This window comes from Amblyomma americanum, chromosome 5, assembly GCF_052857255.1.
Source record: "Amblyomma americanum isolate KBUSLIRL-KWMA chromosome 5, ASM5285725v1, whole genome shotgun sequence".
NCBI classification, from domain to species: Eukaryota; Metazoa; Arthropoda; class Arachnida; order Ixodida; family Ixodidae; genus Amblyomma; species Amblyomma americanum.
The window spans coordinates 173,576,874-173,598,280 of record NC_135501.1 but is presented as its reverse complement, the minus strand read 5'-3'; the positions used below and the strand labels follow the sequence as shown (position 1 = coordinate 173,598,280).

General features: G+C 48.2%; 2 protein-coding genes across 8 annotated transcripts in view; one reads left to right on the top strand and one right to left on the bottom strand.

Moving 5' to 3' along the window:
* Positions 1-135: 135 nt before the first annotated feature.
* UGP (UDP-glucose pyrophosphorylase) overlaps positions 136-21,407 on the top strand; it is a 44,948-nt gene continuing 23,676 nt past the window's right edge. The window contains exons 1-2 of one of the 7 annotated variants that reach the window (XM_077665866.1): positions 136-283; positions 694-782. In XM_077665866.1, the coding sequence (XP_077521992.1) occupies positions 741-782 (42 nt within the window). In that variant the 5' untranslated portion in view covers positions 136-283; positions 694-740. Of the gene's footprint in view, positions 284-693; positions 783-11,389; positions 11,593-12,363; positions 12,501-13,338; positions 14,482-18,541; positions 18,989-21,407 lie in introns of those variants that run through there. The other 6 variants (XM_077665864.1, XM_077665865.1, XM_077665869.1 and 3 more) reach the window with 6 other exon arrangements.
* On the bottom strand, positions 793-13,063 carry LOC144133045 (uncharacterized). The gene is made up of 4 exons (XM_077665873.1): positions 12,297-13,063; positions 10,825-10,950; positions 6,446-6,600; positions 793-3,797 (listed from the first exon to the last, which is right to left on the bottom strand). Exons 1-4 carry the CDS (start codon positions 12,691-12,693, stop codon positions 3,663-3,665), a joined length of 813 nt encoding a protein of 270 aa, XP_077521999.1. The 5' UTR covers positions 12,694-13,063; the 3' UTR covers positions 793-3,662.

Sequence of the window (21,407 nt, the reverse complement as noted above, 5' to 3'; positions counted from 1 at the left end):
TACTCTGTGTAACATACGTGATCTACAGGCTGAAAATTAGGGAAGCAGAGAAAATAACCCATTTAAATCTCAATTTTTGATGGCATTCGCCTACGCGAATTTTTCGACAGACCGGTGTTCCCGAAATAACCGCGTCTGGCGCCACGGTCGTTCGCAGCGCATGCCAGCCGGTTTTGAACTCCTTGACGCGAACAAGTTTCCACTTCAGGACACCTGTTGCTTAAAACGTAATTATTCTCAAACTTGTCGGTTACCGCAAGTACTAAGCTTCAGCCACGACATGGTAAGCAGTCGAGTAAAAGTTCATTACTTCTTTAAGCACAAAGCTTCGCTCGCCGGCGTCAATTCTTCGTCTGCATCACTTCACATACCCCGGCGGACATGTTGCTTTTTTGACAGCCCGCCTGGGTAAAAGTTGTTCGCTTTGAAAAGCAAGATTGGAGGTTCGTTCTTAGCGTTTGTGTTGAACGAGATCAAGCTTACCTTGCAGTGTTTCAAGTTCTGCGCGCAACTCTGGGTGCCGCTCATGTGTCACACGTCAAACTGGGATCTTGACAGTTGACAATTGTCTCCATCGTGGAGTGCAAGGGGTCGATGAACGAGGCGTCAATTTTCCTCGCCTGATTAAATGTTTATTACTGTCTTCTCTGCGGATTATGTCGTCGAATTTCTTACGAGAGATTTCTTGTGCAGCGTACATCACAGCTACGCATAATTGTTTCCAGAACGGTGGGTTATCCATGCCGGCCGGAGGTCATGGAGAAGCAAGCATGCAAAAAAAGGCAAGCTTCATCGCTGTTTCAACTTGTTTGTTTATTAGTGTAAAAATACTCGCCGTACACGACCCAAGACTATACAAAGGAAATAATGATAATATAAAAACAATCTAAAACGTGCAATTCGTACTGACTGGCGTCGTGTGGAGACTCGAAAAACTATCATTTTCAGAAGTTTTGCGTTGTACCCTGCCAAGCACAAGCACATTCATCACTGCTGGAAGACAGCTTCGCTTTATGCGTTCTCCTGAAAGGAATCCTGCTGCCCGTGAAGATGCATAAGTATGTTTGGCGAATCTCTCATTGGTACTTGAAACACTGCAGATCATGAACACTAAATTTAAATGCTAAATTTAAGTGATATCTGAGGTATTGTGCTTGCATTTAACTGACGTATTTAAGCCAGCAGTGAAGCTTTGACATCCAGGCAAAGCTTGAGGCATCCAAATGGTAGATATATACCTCATCCTCTTCTTTTCACTGGCTTTAGACAGTGCTGCAATGGTACTGCATTGGAGGATTATGCTTCTGTCTTTGACCAAGCCTGAAGTGCCATGGCTAATGTCAGATCAAGGAATCGCTTATCATGCAACTTAGGTAAATGATTCATATATGGTGCCAGTTAGAATTGAGGAGCTCCTGCGAAATTTTCCGCAGAGTTCACCAATATAATGAGTGATTATACCAGATTAGCTAGCAATCGGCGCAGCTCAGTAGCTGTGGCAGTGAAGTGGAAACTAACAGGCTTGTCTCACACCATGTACATCTGTATCCAAGCAATTTATACAAACTACGTGCACACAGACACACACAATTAGGCACTCGTGAATGTTATAAACATATCTTTTGTTGCAGCCTTAGAGATATCAAAAACATTGTTCAGCCTTTCTTCAACCACAATGTTGGTACATGAGCTATCGTGGCAGTGATACCCGCATCCCACTCCTATAGAGAAAGATAAAAAAAAAGTTCCATGTAAAACATGCATGTTACTAAATGCTGCACTTGCAGTCATGGAATGTGCTTCCTGGAATGCAGATGTCACCTCTAGCCTCTGTCCTACGGTCATGTTGCATATGTACGTAACACCGCCGTCACTAGGGCAATTCGATCCTGACCATTATCCTGACTGACTCAGTTGGGACTGAACTCCATGATTGTACGGTCTGATTACATGACAAGTATAATGCCGATCAGCCCCAATCCTGCTTGACCCAAACAGGTTTTTGAAGTGCGACTAAAATGTTTGATTCTGGTCGAGGGCTACTACTCCCGTTCTCAGGAAACTTTCAAATTCAAATTACAGATGAAATGTACAGAGATATTCTACAGATTAAGCTATGAAATTTTTAAAAGCTTTATTTTATTTGATGTGGCCTAATTTTAAAACTTGTGATATAACTCAACAGGACGTGCCTGTCTTGTTACTAGTGACCAAGCATGCAAACGCTAATGCAGCACCTACATGCATGAGCTGGTAGCGTAGTGTTTTGCAGGCTTTTGTGATGGAATCTGCTGTAGCTGTTCCATAAGCTCAAATTGAGATCAGAAGTGTTTTACTGCGAATTCATTTGCTTGACACCTTGTTCTATGATTATGTGTGCATGTAGCATAACCTGTCATGTAGCAGGCCAGCTTGTTGGTTGGGATTGAATGGATACGTTTAGAACCGATGCATGTCAAGCATGCCTGAAACTTCGGCCAGGATCGGACTGAGTTGAGATTGAAGTGCCTGTGTGACAGCGCTATAACATCGCCCTTGTCTGATGTAACGAGCTTCTGATTCATCTAGACTACAGTTGATATGGATGTAGAGCGGGCCCTTAGCAGCCAAACTAAAAGGCAGGTGCAGAAAAACTGTGCAGCTGTGCTACATTACTAGTGTCATTGAGGCACAGGAGTTGTCAAGGCTTATGCCTTCGCGTGGACGGACGTGATGCTGTAGAAGCAAAGCTGTGTCGGCTACTGCGGTCGTCTCTAAAACATTTTCTTGATACACTCTTCGACAATAGGTGAACTGTGGCCCAGAGCTGTATCATAATTTCAGTGCAGTATTTAGACTGACTGGCACAGCTGATGTCATACTTTCAATTTTTATGTGGTCCAGCTGCGCCAATTTGTGGCCACTAGCTTTAAACCAGGCCTGTATGCTTGGGGAGCATATTTCTATAAAAGGGAGTGAACACTTCTCTATCATATGCCTCAGGCTGTATAGACCACTTCAGTCTTGTAGTATTCTCTTCTTTATCTTACTTCTGCTAATATTACGACCACCCAAGCCTGGTGGTTATGTTGGGTTTGAGCCTTCATAGGAAAAAAGTTTTTAAGTGCGTATTTGATTTGAGAGAGCCATGTAGCTTTTTCAGCTCCATGGCTGCATTCACGAATATTAATCGCAATTGTTCTAACAACCCCAGTATCAAAAATGAAGCGGTACTCACAAGCATCCTGTTGTGACACACATCTGTGTTTGGTTAAGTATGGCAGTTAAGTTTTGGCTGATGCCAACAGCTGGCTTAGCTTGCTGGCTTGTTCATCAGATACTGTGTAAACTTTCATGGTGTGGTTGCATGAATATAAGTACCATGTGCACTGGCAGTGTGACTTTGTCAAATGCAATACAAATGCAAAGCCCAGAGACAGATGCGTGCTTGATTTTCTTGGGTTGCATGGGCAGCTGTTCACTGACCACCATGAGAGCGCAACACACAGCATTCTGGTAGCACGACAAACATGGGCACAGAGGAACTGGCTATGGCCTGACTTGGCTTGCTGACTGATGTGCATTATGGCCTTTGGGTATCTTTGGCTTGGTAGAGCGGGAACACCCTCTCTTGACTATGTTGCAGCCTCCCTGTGTAGTTTCACTTATACTGGTCCCTGTACTCAGAGATCCAGGTGCGCCGGTCCTTCGGGGGGTGCCGAGTGGGGTCGTTCCGGGCGGAAGGTCTTGCGCCGCAGCGGCGGTGGAGTTGGTGACCTCTGCCGCTGCCTCATGGCAGCCAGTGCTGAAGGGTGCACCTGCCAGAGTGCAAAAGTAGTTTAGTACAAAGGTGCACCTGCCATATAGTAGTGCAGATGTAGTTTAGTAGGAAGGTGCACCTGCCAGGGTGCAAAAGTAGTTTAGTACAAAGATGCACCTGCCATAAAGTGCAGGTACGAAGCTGCACCTACCATAAAGTGCAGGCGTAGTTTAGTACGAAGATGCACCTGCCATAAAGTGCAGATGTAGTTTAGTATGAAGGTGCACCTGCCAAAGAGTGCATAGTTTAGTACGAAGATGCACCTGCCATAAAGTGCAGATGTAGTTTAGTATGAAGGTGCACCTGCCAAAGAGTGCAAAAGTAGTTTAGTACAAAGATGCACCTGCCATAAAGTGCAGACGTAGTTTAGTATAAAGGTGCACCTGCCAAAGAGTGCAAAAGTATTTCAGTATGAAGATGTACCGGCCATAAAGCGCGAAATCAGCTTAGTACAAAAGTGCATTTGCCGTAGAGTGCAAGCGTAGTTGTGAAATTGAACTTGTGTAGTTAGTCCATACTGGAAAATACTGCTTTGACAGTGTCATCATGTACTGCCGTTCAGCAAAGTTCTCATGAAACTTTTTAATTTAAACGGATAAATCTTTCTAGGTAGTCTTTCTTGCACTGATAAGTGCTGCTGACATTTTGATGGCAACAATCCTCAGGTGATCTTTCTCAAAGGAGCACACCCCAGCCTCCAAGTGGCATCGTTATTTTGGCAAGATATACTGCAGATGCATCCCTTTTCACCCTGCATTTTTAATCAGTGATGATTCACTTGTGTGATAAAAAAGACTTTCTGATTTCTTAGCAACACTGGCATCCTTCATTAACTTCAGCCGTTTTTTTTTTTACTACTGTCATTGACATTCATGGTACAAGACAACTCTACCACTTGTTTCATGCTATGTATCAAACTTATTGTTTACAGGGTCCACTATGAAAGTAATGCGCATGATTTTATTATGACATGACTATCCGTGGCAGCGCGGTAAAACCGGTCAGGAAATGTGGCGAGGGTTCTGTCCTGCCAACGCAGCCGGTCGCCAGTTTACTCCGAGCTGTGTGAGCGGATAACACGGCGCAATGGAGTGTTCGCTTGAACAGCGATATGCTATCAAGAGGGGGCATATTAGCGTGTGCCTTTTCTTTCATTCTTTGCTCTCCTATCTTTTAACTGTCCTACTTTCAGCAAGTGGCAGCGATTAGTGGCTCGGTGATTAGTGGGCAGGCCCGTGCTCTTTCCTTTTCATTCTTCCTGTCGGCAACAGCAGCGGCAGCAGGTTCAAGACGCCTTCAAGGACAACTGCATTTCAAGGTCACAGTCCGGGACGGGGCACAAGGCATTCAAGGAGGGCTGGTAAGAGGTCGCCGACGAACAACTGTTCTGGACGCCAACTACGATCAGAACCGACGAAAACGTGGATCGTGTGCGCGAAGTTTTGCGTTCCGACCGTCGATTGGGCATCCAGCAAATTGCTGACACCTTACACATGTCCACATTTGCGGTACATGGGATAGTGACCGAGGATCTGCAAATGCGCAAGGTCTGCATGAAGCTTGTGCTGAAAGTGTTGACAGAATATCAGAAAGAACTTCGAGTTTTGCGCTGTCAAGAATTGTTGGATTTGATCCAAAATGCGCCGGACTTTCTTAACTCTGTCGTAACCGGAGACAAATCCTGGATGCTCGAGTACGACCCAGAATCGAAAAGGCAATGCAGCGAGTGGCACACAAAATCATCCTCCCGCCCTAAGAAAGCGCGGATGAGCAAGTCTCGCATCAAAACGATGCTCATTGTCTTTTTTGATGACCGAGGAATCGTCCATTTTGAGTTTGTACAGCAGGGTTAAACTGTCAACTCAGCCTTTTACCTGGAGGTGCTCAAGAGATTGAAATCAGACGCGGTCAAGCTCCACCATGACAATGCCCCCAGCCACACATCCCTCATCGTTACCAACTTCCTGGCCTGGAGCAACACCCCGGTGGTCCCCCTTACAGTCCTGACTTGGCTCCGTGCGACTTAATTCTGTTTCCCCGACTGAAGAGAGCGCGGAAAAGAAAGCACTGGGAGACTGTGGAAAACATCCAAAAGCATGTTACAGCGTTCCTGAGAGACATTCCTGTCGAGGACTTTCAGGGTGCCTTCCAAGCATGGCAGACATGTCTCCGCAAGTGCACTGATGCAAGAGAGTATTTTGAAGAATTTTAACCATTTGTGCAGGTCCGTTCAATAAACATATTTTTCTCAGAAAATGCGCATTACTTTCATAATGAACCCTGTAAACCTTTAGTATTGCTATCTCCAGCTAACTGTGCTTATTTTGAGTTTGGTGCACTACGGCCCCGGTCGTAAAGACCCAAGTACTACTACCAGTACCATCATGGCAGCAGTAAACACTTCCTAAATTGTACCATGTGAATAAATTGTCACAGCATGTTATTACCACTCTACAGCTGTTATCGCCATTTAGGTAAACCTTTTCAACCCCTATTACCGTGTGCACTCTCTACTGTTGCTGCCCCACATGCAAATTGTACTCATACACATTCCACGCCTGGCAGTGGCAGTAATGGTAGGGTCATTGCAGCGGTGATGTACTGAAACACTTGGATGACCTGAGCTGTGCAGAAGCTGGTGCTCACCTCATTGGTTGAGGCGGCCACGTTGAATGTCCGCTTTGCGCCTATCGTATCGACTTCCTCTCCCGAGCCAAAGTTCTCGAAGGGGGCACCCCACAAGGCAAAGCAGCGCTGGCAGTGGATGGGTCCTCTTCGGGGACTGGCTCGGTTTCTGGTGCCTTTGAACAAGGTGCGGAGAGAGAGGGAAAAAAAAGGCATTAGGATACGAGAGGGAACATAATGAATGCCGTTATTTAGCAGAACCAGCCTTGTTTCACAGTCAATGTGAGGCTGCGCGCTGGTAAAAAGCTTTCATTCAGATGAGCTAATTTCCTGATTAATTAACGTGCACTGTAAATAGACATACTTTGCATGAGAAAGTAACTAGATAATGAAGGTAGAAGCTGGTGCTTGGTATTGTGCTGCTGTCTAAGGCACGATTAAAAAAAAATCTTTAGGTGAGGGAACAGTGATTCTTAAGGGTGTACTTTTCTCACTTTGATCTCTGGACTTGTCCATTTGGAAGTCAAAACATGAATTGTGGTGTTATCGCATTTGTTGACTAGCCAGAAGCTTACGTAATTAATCGTGTAGCTTTGGTCTCTGTCTGGAGTAATCATACTTAGGCTGTTGTGATTGTCGCTCTCAACCGCACAAGATATGAATCAATAGTTAAAATAGAAGATCGAAGCTAAGGTTGCCCGGATTTCATGTGGAGGGCTGTTTTTTCTACCATTTTTGTAATTGGGGGGGGTTCTCTGCTCATGATCAGCTACTGTTTTCTGTGATTGGGGCCTTTTTGGCTGCCTTGAATGTATACCAGGTGTTTCAAGGAAGCTCACCGCTGATTTTTAAAAACCAGCTTATTGAGGTACAAAGATGGCTTCTATGGCATGCTAATACCAGTGTTGGCGGACGTTAGAAAACAAGTAAATCATGTTAAAGGAGTGAAGGCACAAATTTTTTTTTCTTGCTTGTTTTCTTCTTTCAAATGATGCATTTGGCTTTAGAGTACATGGATCACCTTTGGTGTTCCCCCACAACTGCTAGAAAATTGATAAAATTTATAATTGCATTTATTTTTTATGCTGTTTCAATTTCAACAACCAAACAATGACTGTGACGTGCAAGGTCTATTTAGGTCACGTGAGGCATGAAAAACTGCGACATAATCACTGATACTTACAGGTGCCGACCACCTGTTAGCCGTGACTACCCCGACAGTGGATAAGATATTAGCGCTGATGAAGCAGGTGACAGTTATTATAATCTAGTGCTTAAGCCAGCCTGCTTCAAGGAGCTGGAATGACAACAAATGTCACGTGCCACATGTGCCAAGTGACATGCACAGGTGGGTGCTGCTGTATTCGCATCATCGGTGCACAGTTTTCGAATTGCGGGCAAGGTTGTCAAAATTTGTTGAGTCACAGTGCCAAAGGTTATTGAGTCTTCAAAATTCTAAAAAACTGATGTGGCCTTTACTAATGGCCAGCTACAAGTCTCTAATTGCAAACAGGTGCCAAGTAAACTATTCGAATTTAGTTGTAACCAGCTCAGTAGTTAGCAGGGTTCACCTGTTTTCTGACGTCCGCCGACACTGATATTTCTACTTTGCACGAGCCATCTTATTACCTCACAAAGCCTATTTTTAAAGGACCGTAGACAGCAGATTTTAGTCGCATGTTTTCTCCTCTGAATTCGTGAGTTAGACATTAGGTAACCACCATGTTTTATTCTCCTTCAACTGCTAAACAATGTGTAATTGAATGTCTTCTTGATGCTCTTTCGGTTTCATCAACCGGACAATGTCTGCGATGTGTAAGGGATGTTTAGGTCACTTGAGGCACAAAAAAAACTGCAATATAATCGCTGATATGTAGATTTATTCACTACAATGCTTAAGCCAGCCTGTTTCAAGAGCTGGAATGACAGCAAACGACATATCAGTGAGTAATTGCAGTTTCTGGCACACCTCATGTGACCTAAACACTACTTATGTATCACAGCCACCATTCGGTTGATGAAACTCAAAACAGCAAGACAGAATAAATTCAATTATAAATTATTTAGCAGTTATAGGCGAATACCACATGGTGAACCATGCATTATAATGTCTAATGCATCAATTGAAAGAAGAAATGAAAGTTAGTGGAGTCTTTACCAGAAACATATCGTCTAATGGCAGAGGATTTACTTTTAAAGATAACATGAACCAACCAAGCACAGGATGGCAGAGATCGCCTATTATTTCACTGCGTATGGACTAAAAGCTGCACCTTGGTCAAATTTCAGGTTTATTTTTTCTTTGTATGTGGTATGCTTCACAGTAGTTGGGAAGCTGGACATGGCTGCTTCATGTGGGAAAGAATTAGGATTGGAAGGATAAATTGCAAGGATAAAAAAAGATGGAAGAGATGACTTTTTATTGTATCTGGCTGTGCTGTCCACACTAAGATTTTTTTTTTTTCAGCAGTTTAAATGAACTGTTTGGGTAATCAAGTTGTCCTTTGTTGCAGTGTAGCTGCAGTGTCAAAGTATTGGGTACTTTGTGTTGTGTTAAGTGTTGTGATTTCAAACAATCAGTAGTTTTTTTTAGATGCCGCCTGCTTACGGCATTTTTCTGCATTTTCTCTCGTTAAATTTTGCAAGGATTCATTTAACACTCTGTGGAATACGTTTTTTGTTTTTCTATAAAACACTCGAAGCAAAATGTGTGGTTCGCATGTTGCTTGTAATTCTCAGCTTGGGGTATCCACTGCCACTCAACACTGTTGTCTTGGGGGATTTCGGCTACGCCTGATTTTTATGCTTTGCCAGTGAGGCTGAGACTTTTGTGACAAATATCCAGCTTTCTCTGCGATGCAACATTGCATAAGATTCTTGTTGCACTGCGTTAAAGAGTTTATAAATATTGGAAATATTCACCCAGCCGTATTCAAAACAGCGAACTTTTAAACGTGCTATTAAAAATACACGAGTGGAAATGAAGCCCTAAACGTGGCAGTGTGTTTCCATGCTCAAACCTTCGTGTATGGCCGCACAGGCCCTTCTATGCAGCTGTCAGTGGTCGGAGGCTGCCAGAGCCAACCACAAACAACCGCAGACAATGAGGCAGTGTCTTCGGGACAGCAGGCTACTTGAGATGTGAGGTTTGACATTTTCGTCTGCGTCCGCCTGTTTGATGATGTGATGCAGTGCAGTAACAATGGATCTAGAAGTTGGCATTGTGTTTTTAGATGACATCTGCCTGCAGCATTTTTCTCCCGTTAAATTTCACATGGATTCACATAACACTCTGAAATAGGTTTTTATTTTTTATCGATACAACACTCTAGGTAAAATGCATGGTGCATGTGCAGCTTGTAATTCTCAACTTGGGGGCTGATGCTAGACTAGCGGTAATGAAAAGTGGTGCATATAGTCTGGTACCCTTGATTTTTTCAGTCCTTATGACATTGCTGTAGTGTGCTGAAATGTTTGTGTTCTTTAACATGCTGTGTGTGCTATCTTTCTGGTCAAATGTGCCTTGATGGGTAGTCTGTAATTTCCACATATTGCTGTAGCCTTTAAGGATTTTGGAACTAAACTCTTTCTGCAGCGACTTATTTTGTCTGGACAACTTGAAGTTGTTTATTAATTACTTTTTCTACTTATGTGTGCAGTTTTTCTATCGCATATGGCACTTTGTAACTACTTCAGAAAAAGCAAAAGATTTCATACTAGTGCTTGAGCATGTGTGCACCCCAAACTGGGATGAGAACTTCACCATGCACGTTGAAGACTTGATTGCTGGTGTTTTGACAACTAATATTGTGGCCGATTCATGCACTAATAATTCAAGACTACCTCCAGTCTTGAACATTTATATCAAGCAAGCTCAGCTGACAGAATACACGATTAAAGGTACTAGAGGCAGGTACTATTAGCAAACATCTTACATGACTTATGACAATAGAAAGCAGCGAGTCATTATTGTGCCAGGTATCCCAAAACCAGAATTTATCTGCTTGAGCATCATTGGCTGTTTTGCTCAATGCAGAATTGCAATTGTCGACACAGGAAATGGTGTGAGACAAACGAGCAGAAGTTTTCACAGCCTATTTAACCTCGCCGTGTCAGGTGTTCTGTGCTTTGTGCGCCTTGTAAGCTGGAAGCACCTGTGTTTAGCTCGTATCATCGTTGCCGTGCACTTGTTTACAGTGGGAGTGACACCGTTCCATTGTCCTATCAAGTCTGAACTAGCCATTACAGTGTTGCATTGAGGCAAAGCCCATGTGAACAGGCTAACCAAGCATGTAGGTGTAACATGCACCGTTGGAACCAGTAGATCAGTGTTTCAGGTGTGCCGCATGCGTCGAGAACAGCTGTGTTACGGAACAATGTAGGCCGAGCGTCAAACTCACGATTCCGTTGCCTGTGGTCTTCGTTTATTCGGGAAAGCCTCGTGATCTCAGCCGGTACGGTCTGCACCGCTTTATCCTTCCTCGCTGGCAGCGAGGTCTGTGTGGCCACGTGTATGCCGGGAGGTGCTGCAGTGCAAAAGGAAACGGCGCAGTAAATGCAACAAACATGATGAGTTTGCAAAAGCCATGTGGAGTTGTTTTGCTCCCAATCGAATTTGCGTAATTATTAAGGTCTATCTGGGCTCATCCCTAGCGCCTGGATAAGATTAGGGGGTCGCTGGAGGACTTTTTATCAGGCTGTTGTGGCACACTTTCGCTCCTTGGCCTTTATCGCCGTCAGTGACGCCGCGACCCGGGCTATCCACGCGACGTCGTCAGCACGCGACGAGTGTTTTTGCGGACGACACGCTTGGAACAGATGACGCTTGGAAAGAAAGAAAACTCTCTCTCTCTCTCTCTGTAACGTACTTTCTCGAAATCTCATCGCTCCATCGTAGCCGAGAGTAATATATTGCGTTCTGTGGGAGAGCGAAGTGAAGGGGGGAAAGGGCACGCGTATCATCGCGATGGTGGCAGCGCGTCGAAGATCGCGCGCGCGTCTCGCTCGCGTTCACATTAACGACTGACGTTGCGGGAGCCCGGCTGAAGGACGTGCGGGTGCGGCGCATCATCACGATGAACGGCTCCACGACCCATCGCCATCAAAACGGCGTGCTACCGCCGGGGACGACGCAGAGGCGATCGTTTTTTGAGCGCTGGGACTCTGCGGTATGTGCAGACTGTAACGTCACTTTGCCTCTCAACTAGTTCGTGCACGGTGGGTCGAGCTGGAAGCTCCGAGCGCGAGGAGACGGCATTCACAGGCGTTCTGCCGTCGCCTCGCGCATCCTTTCCACTGCCAACTAGTTGCGAGACGGTGTGCACTTTGGGTTCTCCCTCATCAATCTTTTTCTTTTCTTTATCCGCTTGGCGTGCATGCTCTTCCTCCGTCGTCTGCAACGTCGAGAGTCTCCGTCGAGCAGCAGACGGCTGGGCGGGAGTCGTCTGCTACGTGTATTACGGCTATTCCTCCGAGGAGCTTTTAACTCCTCCTTTATCGACGTATCAGGCGACCCCGTCGCATTTAGGCGCGGCTGGCGGGCCGTTAACTCTTGCTCCACCCAAACGCACTTGTGAAACATTTCCGATCAATCAGTTTGTGCCAGCATGCACGGTCTCAAACGCAGCGACGGGAACAATTAACGGCCCACACTTCATTTCTCTTCAAGGAGGCGTGTGCGTGCCGTCTAGCTGAGGGAACATTTGTGACGTGTGTGTATAGTTAATAAATCTTGGTTGTATATATGCTCCGACACGTCTGCATATATGCCCTTTTCGTCCTGACGCCGCTGTCTACGTGCGACAGTGCACCGCGCGCCCGCATTATTGTCATACGAGCCGACGGAGTCGTCGTCTTTCTTACATACACGTACCGAGCAGACGGGCATCGACAACGTCCGCCGTGCGTGAAGCAGCAGCAGCTGCGGCGGCGGCAGGTGAGGTTCTTCTTCGGCGATCGTCGCAGGAGCTGCCGTCGTCGACCCCCATCGAAGCATCGTCGTCGTCATCGATGGCCCTAGCAGCGGCGGCCGCCTCGGCGGCTAATTGCAGCCGCTTCTGCCGGACCCTGGTCGGTGGTAAGCCGCACTCCTCGGACTCGGAGTCGCCCACTTCGTAGCCGCTGTCCATTTCGTCGCCGAGCGGTTCGTGCACGTACTCGCGCTGGCGCCGCTCGGCGCGGTACAGCGCATTCTCGAGCCACAGGGCGCTCCGTTTGTCGGCCGAGAACCATTTGAAGCTCTTGCGGTACTCGGACTTTCGGAGCACCATGGCGATTCCGTTGGCTTGCGCGGCTTCCCCGCGGTTTCACATGGGCGCGCAACCACTGTACGCGAACACACTACCGGAGCCGAGCGGTGACCGCACGGCACGGAAAACCTCGCATCTGGCGCCGCGGCGCCTCGCGTAGCAGTGGTGTACGCTGCACACGGAGCGGGCACGCACCGTGATCGGGTGGTGGACGCGAAGCGGATGAATTTATCGGGAAAGGGCGTTGTTGCCTCCACGCAACGCTGGGCACGACGAACCCGACGGGACGCCGTTGTGGTGCACGGCGCGCACACGGCACGCGGCCGTGTCGTGCATTGATTGCCCCCCGTCCGCCTGCTCCGGTTTCCTTTCGGTCTCTTTGTTTTCGTCTGCTTCGCTCCGCGGAGCACCGTTATGTCTGCGAGGCGAGCGGTGTCGGCCGGCGGTCGCGCAGCCGCAGTTACCGTAGCGTTGCTTGCTTGCTTGCGTTGGTAAATCGGTAAATTCGAGTTTATATTGCACTGATTTCTCGGTGACATAATCCGCACGTGTTGTAAGCGCTTGTGCATTGTGGCTGTGTGCAAATCTGTTGCGCAGTATTAGCTTTATCGTCGCACTTTTGATTGGAGTAATAGGTGGAACCGTGGTGTCGTACTTGCGCCTTCTGCAGTTTTTTCTTATTCACTATCCGTGGCAGTTTGCAGTACTCAAGCAGCTGCTGGCGTGAAAAAATCGATCGTGATTCCTTTGTGTCGACTGTTTCGTCGGCGTGCACTGTAGAAATAATCCGGAACTTTTCCGGAAGTTTTCTGTGTTAGGACGTTGAACGTAGTTGCGCCGCGGAAAGATCAAGTGGCAAAATTTATATCATTAACAAAAACACGAATGAAGCCGGGTGTGCAGAGCAATTTCGGTTTCGTCCGCACTAGCTGTTGTTCGTCTGCTGCAGCTTTACGTTCGAAACTCGTGACGACGACGTTCGATTATTGTTTCTTCTTTATTTCCTGGCACCAGGGAGCTAAATCGCTGCGGCCAATTACCGTAACATTCCCCTAATCACGCCACGTGGCCGCTCAATCGCTCACGCCTCAAGGCCCGGAATCGTGAAACGCGCAGCGCAAAGTCGGCTGCCTTGGCCGAAGGGGTTTGAACCGGCGACCTTCGAGCTGGTCGAGGAGAAGAAGAACATGCGGAAGTTTTGTTACACGCACTGATCACTTGTCGCGTCGCGCGCCAAGTTTTTGAATTTTTTTTTCTCCCCCTTTACCCTGCCCTTGGAAAGCAACGTCGAGTTTCGCTTTCGTCGACGCTGCTGCCCTAGCGGCTGCTGTGGTTCGCCATGTTCATCGTCAGCTGAGAGGGCCGTGTGTGTGTGTGTGCGTGTGTTGGTAGACGTTGTCCGCGCAATCCGAGGCAAGGCCGTCGTCCGGCGGTGCCCGCGTCTAGCGCTTTTCTTTGAGCGTGCGCGCGTGCGAGTGAAGAAAGGAAGTGACGTTCCAACGCCGTCAGCGTTCCTCTGAGTGCCCGCTTTGTGCAGAGTCGTTAAAATAGAAGAACAGATGAGCATCGGCCGGCGGCAGCGTGCGTGGATGGAAAAGTCGACCATGCAGCCGCACTCGCGACCGCTCTGACCTTGCCTTGCGCTGCTGCAGCACATTCGCTTGGTCTCGATAATATGGTATTTGGTATCCGTCTCTAGCGAGGGTTTTGGAACAGCGCCCGTCGGTCTACCATCGTTGTCTGCTCGGAGTCTCTCGAAAAACAGACGGCGACCTTGCAGCCATGTCGACTTACACGGAGAAGCGGATCGTGAGTTGCCTATCTCTTTTTTGTTCGTTTGTTTCATCTGGGCGAGGATGGGAGCACGCGCGATATTCGTTATCGCGTGTATGCGAATGCTGTTCGTCGTCGCGCTGACGCGCGTTTTTTTTTTCTTTTCTCCCTCTCTGAGGTTCGTGGCTTATACGTTGCCGGTGTTGTTGTCCCGAAAAACGCGCGGCCACCTAGCTCGGGCATTATCTGGAGCCGTTATCGAGGCCGGACTCTTGCGTGGAGTGTGCCGTGCGTACACATTCCGCTAGGTTGTAATATCTCTCCGTATCGGTGGTCATCTTCAGAGATAACAGTTGTGTATTGCCGCGGCAGCGGGGCACTCCTCTTCTGTCAGTCAGTGTAGGAGACGTATTAATTGAGGCCAGGGTTGCGATTGGCGGTGTCGACGAGATGGGTGGCGTGACGAGTACTCCCAAGTATCATTGTACATTGAAATACAGTGAAGTACAATGCGTACACATTGAAGGACTATGGTACTGCACATGAACTGTGCATGTGGTCCGTGAAGGACTATATATGGTACTGCACATGAACTGTGCATGTGGTCCGCGAGTGTGCGATACGGTGCCACCGTCCGTTCGCAGGGTACCCCCCTATGTGTTTGCATGGGAGGCTGCGGGCGCTTAATTGGATACTTGTCTAAGGGTTGTGTTGTGTGAGCGCGTGTGCGATATTCTTGCTGAACCGTCGTCTCGGTCGGGGCATGATAAATTGATCATGATCACCTTAGAAACACTATCGCCAACATATATAAATAGGTGAAAATCTAAATGGTCCCAACTGGCTTTCGGAGCAGTTCCCAGTTGGGACCGCCGCCGCGGTGGCTGAGTGGTTATGGCGCTCGGCTGCTGTCCCGAATGAAGCGGGTTCGATCCCGGCCGCGGCGGTCGAATTTCGATGCAGGCGAAATTCCAGAGGCCCGTGTACTGTGCGATGTCAGTGCATGTTAAAGAACCCCAGGTGGTCGAAATCTCCGGAGCCCTTCACTACGGCGTCTCTCATAGCCTGAGTTGCTTTGGGACGTAAAACCCATATAAACCATGAACCAAACCAGCTGGGGCCGACTGGAACCCAATGGCTCCATTTGGTGCCGTTCCCTAAGCCATTTGGGACCAGTTACGATTTTCAAGAAGTGTCATACATTCGTATTAATTGTTATCCGTGGCGGCCGGGACAGCACGTTTATTACATCCACTTCGGCGCTTTAACCCTGCTCCCAATTACAATGTCCGGAAGCGTTGCAGCATATCTACGGGTGTTTGTGCCCGTTAGCGAAGAGTGCCTGTGTGTGATATACTATATCGGGCTCTGCGGACTTGCCAAATGAACGTCGGCGCCGGATGTGGAAACGACCTCTTTTTTTTTTCTTCCCCCGCCAATAATGTTTCACGCGTCAGAGCGTTGTGTTTGGAGTGCCGAGAGCCATGGTTTCTGAACGGAACGCTTGACTCGTTCCCGTCGCAGGTTATGCTCTAAAGGCTACTGTCATTAATAAACAGGGTGTAGAAGAAAAGAGAGCGCAGACAAAGCTTTCCCGTCTGGGAAAACGCGCCGGGCAGGAAAATATAGAGGAGATACCTTAGAGAACTTGGCTAAGATATTTGGTGTTAATGTAACAGTAATCGCAGATTGCCGAAACAGTTAACCCAGCGAGCACTGGAACTCCTCTGGATGTCCTGCGGACGTTTAGGACGTCCACAGTACTTCCATGGGAGTTTTAATGTTCATTGGGATTATAGGGATGGTGGTAAACGTGCATTCCTTTTCAAGCGTTAGGGAACGGTTCTGGGTTCTGCACAGTGCGGCGCGAGCGCTATATCCTCCTCGCCAGGACCTTTCATAGTTTCGAAGTGTCAGGTGTGCGCTACCGGGACGCTCCGTTACTCACGACTTGCGGAAAACCTCTGTATGGACTGATAACTTTTGAAAGGGGCAGTATGTGAGTGCAGCTGTGGGAGTCGAACCGGCGACCCCAGAATAAAATGGTCACGATTTATGTGATGTGAGCAAGCCCCTTCCGATATAGCGGGACGCCCAGGAAGCACCGTTAGCTGTGTAGATGTGTGCGCATAGCATATCCTGGGCACTGTAGTACTGCCGGCACATGCCGGTGCGTCGTGCCATTACACGGGTCGAGAACCTCGGAGAGGAATCGATGGCGTCACAATAGCGAGTCTCCATCGCCGGAAGGAAGGTTGAAAAGCGATTCGCTCGTGCAGTCAGTTGTGGAACAGGTGGGCAAACTGAAGAAATGGCAGTGAGTTGGTTTGAAGTTGTCTCCAGTGTGTGCTGTGTAAAGGATCAAGTGAGGAGGAGGGTATATGATGCGGCTTTGCCTGCGGAGCTGTATGACTGCGCAGTTGTCATTGGGGGCGTGAGCGTATGGTTGTGGGTTGGAGTGACCATGGATCCATCCGCCGCGCTAATTTCTGGTGATACCGTCATGCCCAGGGCCCCAATATGTAATGGTGATATGTTGCTGTGATGCTGGTAGCGTAGTGTGTGGGCTGAAGATGGAGGAACTGTGCCTTCATGGAAGGTTCCTGGTAGTCTGCACAGTCGGATTGTGGTTTGTGAGCAGGGTGCAGACGTGTGCTGTAGATAGACATGACTAGGCGTTCTGCCTCTGTGATGTTTGTGGTACTGAGGGTTGCTGCTCCTCGCCTAGTGCCGGTGTCCAGCTACGCGGCTCTGTGTGCCTGGTATCCGGGGGTGCGGTGTTGCGTTGACACATAGGATATCTTGTTCTGCGCTGGGACGTGCGTACTTTCCTGGGACCTTTATGGTAGTCTGGGCTCATGTTTCGGAGGTTTGGTTTCAGGTGTGTGTTTCCTTGTAGGTGAGGAGCGATGGTTGTTAGTGGAGAGAGCCGGCGTGTGAAAGGACGGTTGGCAGGTGGAAGGTGTGACAGCCGGTCTGCTGGGTCGTTTGTGACACAGGTTGCTCTTCCCGATCTCTTCCTGTAAACCACCTACCAAGCCTGGCAGCTAGGGTGGGGGCTTCACACAGACGAGCGTGGTCACTTTCCCTCCAGGCTGTGGTTAATAATTGGTTTTTTTTGGGGGGAAAGGAAATGGCGCAGTATCTGTCTCATATATCGTTGGACACCTGAACTGCGCCGTAAGGGAAGGAATAAAGGAGGGAATGAAAGAAGAAAGAAAGAAAGAGGTGCCCGTAGTGGAGGGCTCCGGAATAATTTCGACCACCTGGGGATCTTTAACGTGCACTGACATCGCACAGCACACGGGCGCCTTAGCGTTTTTCCTCCATAAAAACGCAGCCGCCGCGGTCGGGTTCGAACCCGGGAACTCCGGATCAGTAGTCGAGCGCCGTAACCACTGAGCCACCGCGGCGGGGCGCTGTGGGCATTCGCCGGTCTGGTGATGTCACGTCCCTCTGGCCAATGGCACTCCTCATCTCTGTTGACGTCACTACCGGTCTGGTGACATCACTAATGATGTCAATATCCGTCAGCCAATCCGGCTGTCCGTCAGTGTGACGGCGCCGGGTTTTCGTTGTATCGAAAGCCCGGCGACCGGCATCGTCACACTACTATTGCATAATAGCTCCCGCAAGCCTAATTTTTGCACAGGTAATAGACTTCACCCGGCCTGCATCATCGGAGCACGTGTCTTTGGTCTGATGGGCAAAAGATTCCGCGTGCTGAGGGGGCTACGACGCGTAGCGAGGCGTCTCTACGCTGGAGAATAGAGGCGGCGGGGGAGCGGTCGTACATGCAAAACGGGTTCAGATGCGAAAGTGGACGGTTTTGCCCATCGGGAACGCCCCTTTGGCGTCACGTTGTTGCACCAAGGAGGCTATTTTGCATGTACGCCTCCTATGATCCGAGTCATTTTCATCTTTGCATTCGCAAAACAGGCCTCGAGGGCCGTTTGGAGTTGAAGTTCGAGTCGAGGTACAGTGGTCGAGGCGTGCTTATGGATTCGCGTCCCTCTTCACTACATGGGGAAAGAGGAAGAGGCCGGTCGGCAAGTGGACGGTGAAGAGAGGGAAATCTCCCTGAACACCACCACACACTGCAGGCGCCGCTGCCGACGCCGGGCAGTTTTCGCCTCCATGGCCCTCCTAATGCTGGAGCATTAAAAAAGGGCAGAACAAATGACATTCTTGGTCGGGATCTTTCGTGCAATTCGCAAGTTTTTGACAGCAAATTTGCGAAGAGAACGAAGATTTTCGCGCGCCGGCACCCGAAGCCTGGCGGCCGTCAGGTGGCCGCGGAGGAGTCTGTGTGCGTGGATGGGACAAAATTCGCGAAGCGTAGAGGGTCCCCAGTCCTAGTGCGTTTGCCGCGGTACGAAATTCACGCCGACGACTGCCAACACCGAGCGAAGGAACAGGCGCCCCCGTCCCCGAGCGGCGATGCGGGCGCGCCGGCGATGACTGCGAGGAGTGGCGGAGGCGACGCTCCTCCGACTCCGTGCTCCCGAGCTGCCATGAGGGCGGCCACTTCTCCGCGCCCAAGGTGATTGCTGCGATACGCGCGTACTACGCGCGGTATCGTGACCACGCGATGTCGAGCGTACACGCCGCGTGCTAGTCAGCCCGCCCCCACGCACTTCCACGGCCTCAAAGGGATAGGAGCAAAGGAAAACGATAATACCGCGTTTGCAGGTGTAGTTGGCCCTCCCTGGCCTGAGGAACGCCAGTGTTGCTGCAGCTTGCATGCAGGCGCATTTGTGTAGGATTAATAATAATAATTGGGTTTTTGGGGAAAGGAAATGGCGCAGTATCTGCCTGGTATATGTTGGACACCTGAACTGCGCCGTAAGGGAAGGGAAGGGATAAACGAGGGAGTGAAAGAAGAAAGGAAGAAAGAGGTGCCGTAGTGGAGGGCTCCGGAATAATTTCGGCCACCTAGGGATCTTTAAAAACGCAGCCACCCCGGTTTGGGTTCGTACCCGGGAACTCCAAATCAGTAGCCGAGCACCCTAACCACTGAGCCACCGCGACGGGTCTGTGTAGGATTCCAAACTTGGAACTTGAGGAAGGTTACTGAAATCTGAGAGTGCAGTTTATGAATAAGAACAGTTGGAATAGGCCAAAACTCAACTGAAGCCAGTTGGGTTCTAATTCTTTGTTGGAATAGGCCAAAACTCAACTGAAGCCAGTTGGGTTCTAATTCTTTGTGATTATGGTTTGGCCAGTTCCAGTGGGTCTTTTTTTTTTTGGGGTGTGCTGGATTTTGAAAGTGCGTAAATGACCACATTATAGCAGTCATTCATACAGCTGCAGCAAAATTGTGAGGTTGGGGAGATGTGGCTGCTAAAGAAGTGTCAGCTAGACCGTTCCTAGAGGTGTTGAGCGTTGTGATTGAATTGCCCCGTGCATGCCAGTCTGTGGATCACTGATCAATGACCAAGTGCATGCTCATCTAGCATGGGGATCGAGGAAAAGGGAGATGGGGCATAAACTCTGTGCACCTGCAGGCTAATTGGCACACTGGGCAGCTTTCAAGGAGCTTTTGTGAAAGGTCAAGACCAGTGGGCAGAACTGAGTGTGTAAAGTGAGGGAGCAGCTTCATGTGGTGGCCAAAGATGGTGGCAAAAAACCGGCTATGCACTCACTGAGATACTTTTCTTGCACATTTATCGCTTAGCTCGTGCCCATCAATCTTTCCAAGTTGCACACAGCATGCTTTGATTGACTAGTGAGATGCTGGCAGCTGTTGGCGCACATGAGAGTCCCTTGAGTTCTCACTTGATCCAACACCGAGAAGATTAATGTGCTCACCGCAGCTGTTGGCTGAGCTGACATTGCTTAATGTGGGTGTCTGTTCACATGCACTGCTTCGGTGCTACTCATATGTTGCGCTTGCTAGTTGGTGGCTCTAATTGAACTCGGTGAAAAGTTCTGTGCTTCATTGGATGCATTTGGAAATAAAAGAAGCAGATAGTGCTTGCCGTTTTGACACTAGTTTGCAACAGCTGGTTAGTATTTTGTACTAGGAAGCTGGGATCCTTTGCAGCGATGCTTGGCATATCTCTTAACAGAAGACTTTAATTTTTCTTCTGGCAGAGATATTCAATAGTAGTATTTGGGGGCCAGAACAAACATATGGCATCAGTGGTTTTAATGGAGAAAAAGGCAGGGCATGAAATTTTGTTTTGACAAAGTATACTTTTTGACAACCTGCACTATAAAATGTTAGGCTTTGCCACATCATATCATGTGTAAATAAATTCAAGTGCCTACACTATGTACTCAGAAATTTGTCCGTACCATCGCTGATTGCTTATATGAGATCTGGCCAGTTTAGCTCACTGAAGTAGTGTGTAATTTTAACTTCACATTCAGTTCTTTTTTACATGTCAGATAACATTTTAGAGCCTGTCTAATGCCCAGGCAATTGTGTGATTAAAGTTCTTAACATCCAGCTTTTTGTCATCACACGTAATCACATTGCAGAAATTTAAAAGGCTGATAAATTATTAAAATTTATGAGTCATATCTAAGAATATGAAAATGATAAAACTATGAACGCATACTCAATGGCATACATAAGTTAGGAACAGAATTAAAAAGCATTCCTCAACATGGGGATACTAAGACAACCTGTTTAAATTTTAAGTTGCTTTGCTGTGTTAGCTCTCAGTGGGTCACCTTGCAGCAGACCACAAGCAAGTCACTTGTGCAAGCGGTGTGCTGTTCTTTTGTGAGCATAGGTGACAGCTATCAACATTTTAACAGTCCATGTCATTTGCAGTATACTGGGCACTGAGGCTTACAAGGTTAAGGGGCATCTCTAGGGTGTTTTTTTTTCCAAGGTTACCTTTCTCTAATGAAATTTATGGTGCAGGCCTTTCTCTCATTCCTGATCACCTCCACCAAGTTTGGCAGCCACGTGACATTTCATTCTGGTGCAAATCGATTTTAAAGTTTGC

Coding starts and splice junctions, on each gene's coding strand:
- LOC144133045 (XM_077665873.1), bottom strand. CDS start 12,693: ATGGTGCTCCGAAAGTCCGAGTACCGCAAGAGCTTCAAATGGTTCTCG. Junction 10,951..12,296: donor TGTCGATGCCCGTCTGCTCG/GTACGTGTATGT, acceptor TTTGCACTGCAG/CACCTCCCGGCATACACGTG. Junction 3,798..6,445: donor TGGCCGCCTCAACCAATGAG/GTGAGCACCAGC, acceptor GCACTCTGGCAG/GTGCACCCTTCAGCACTGGC.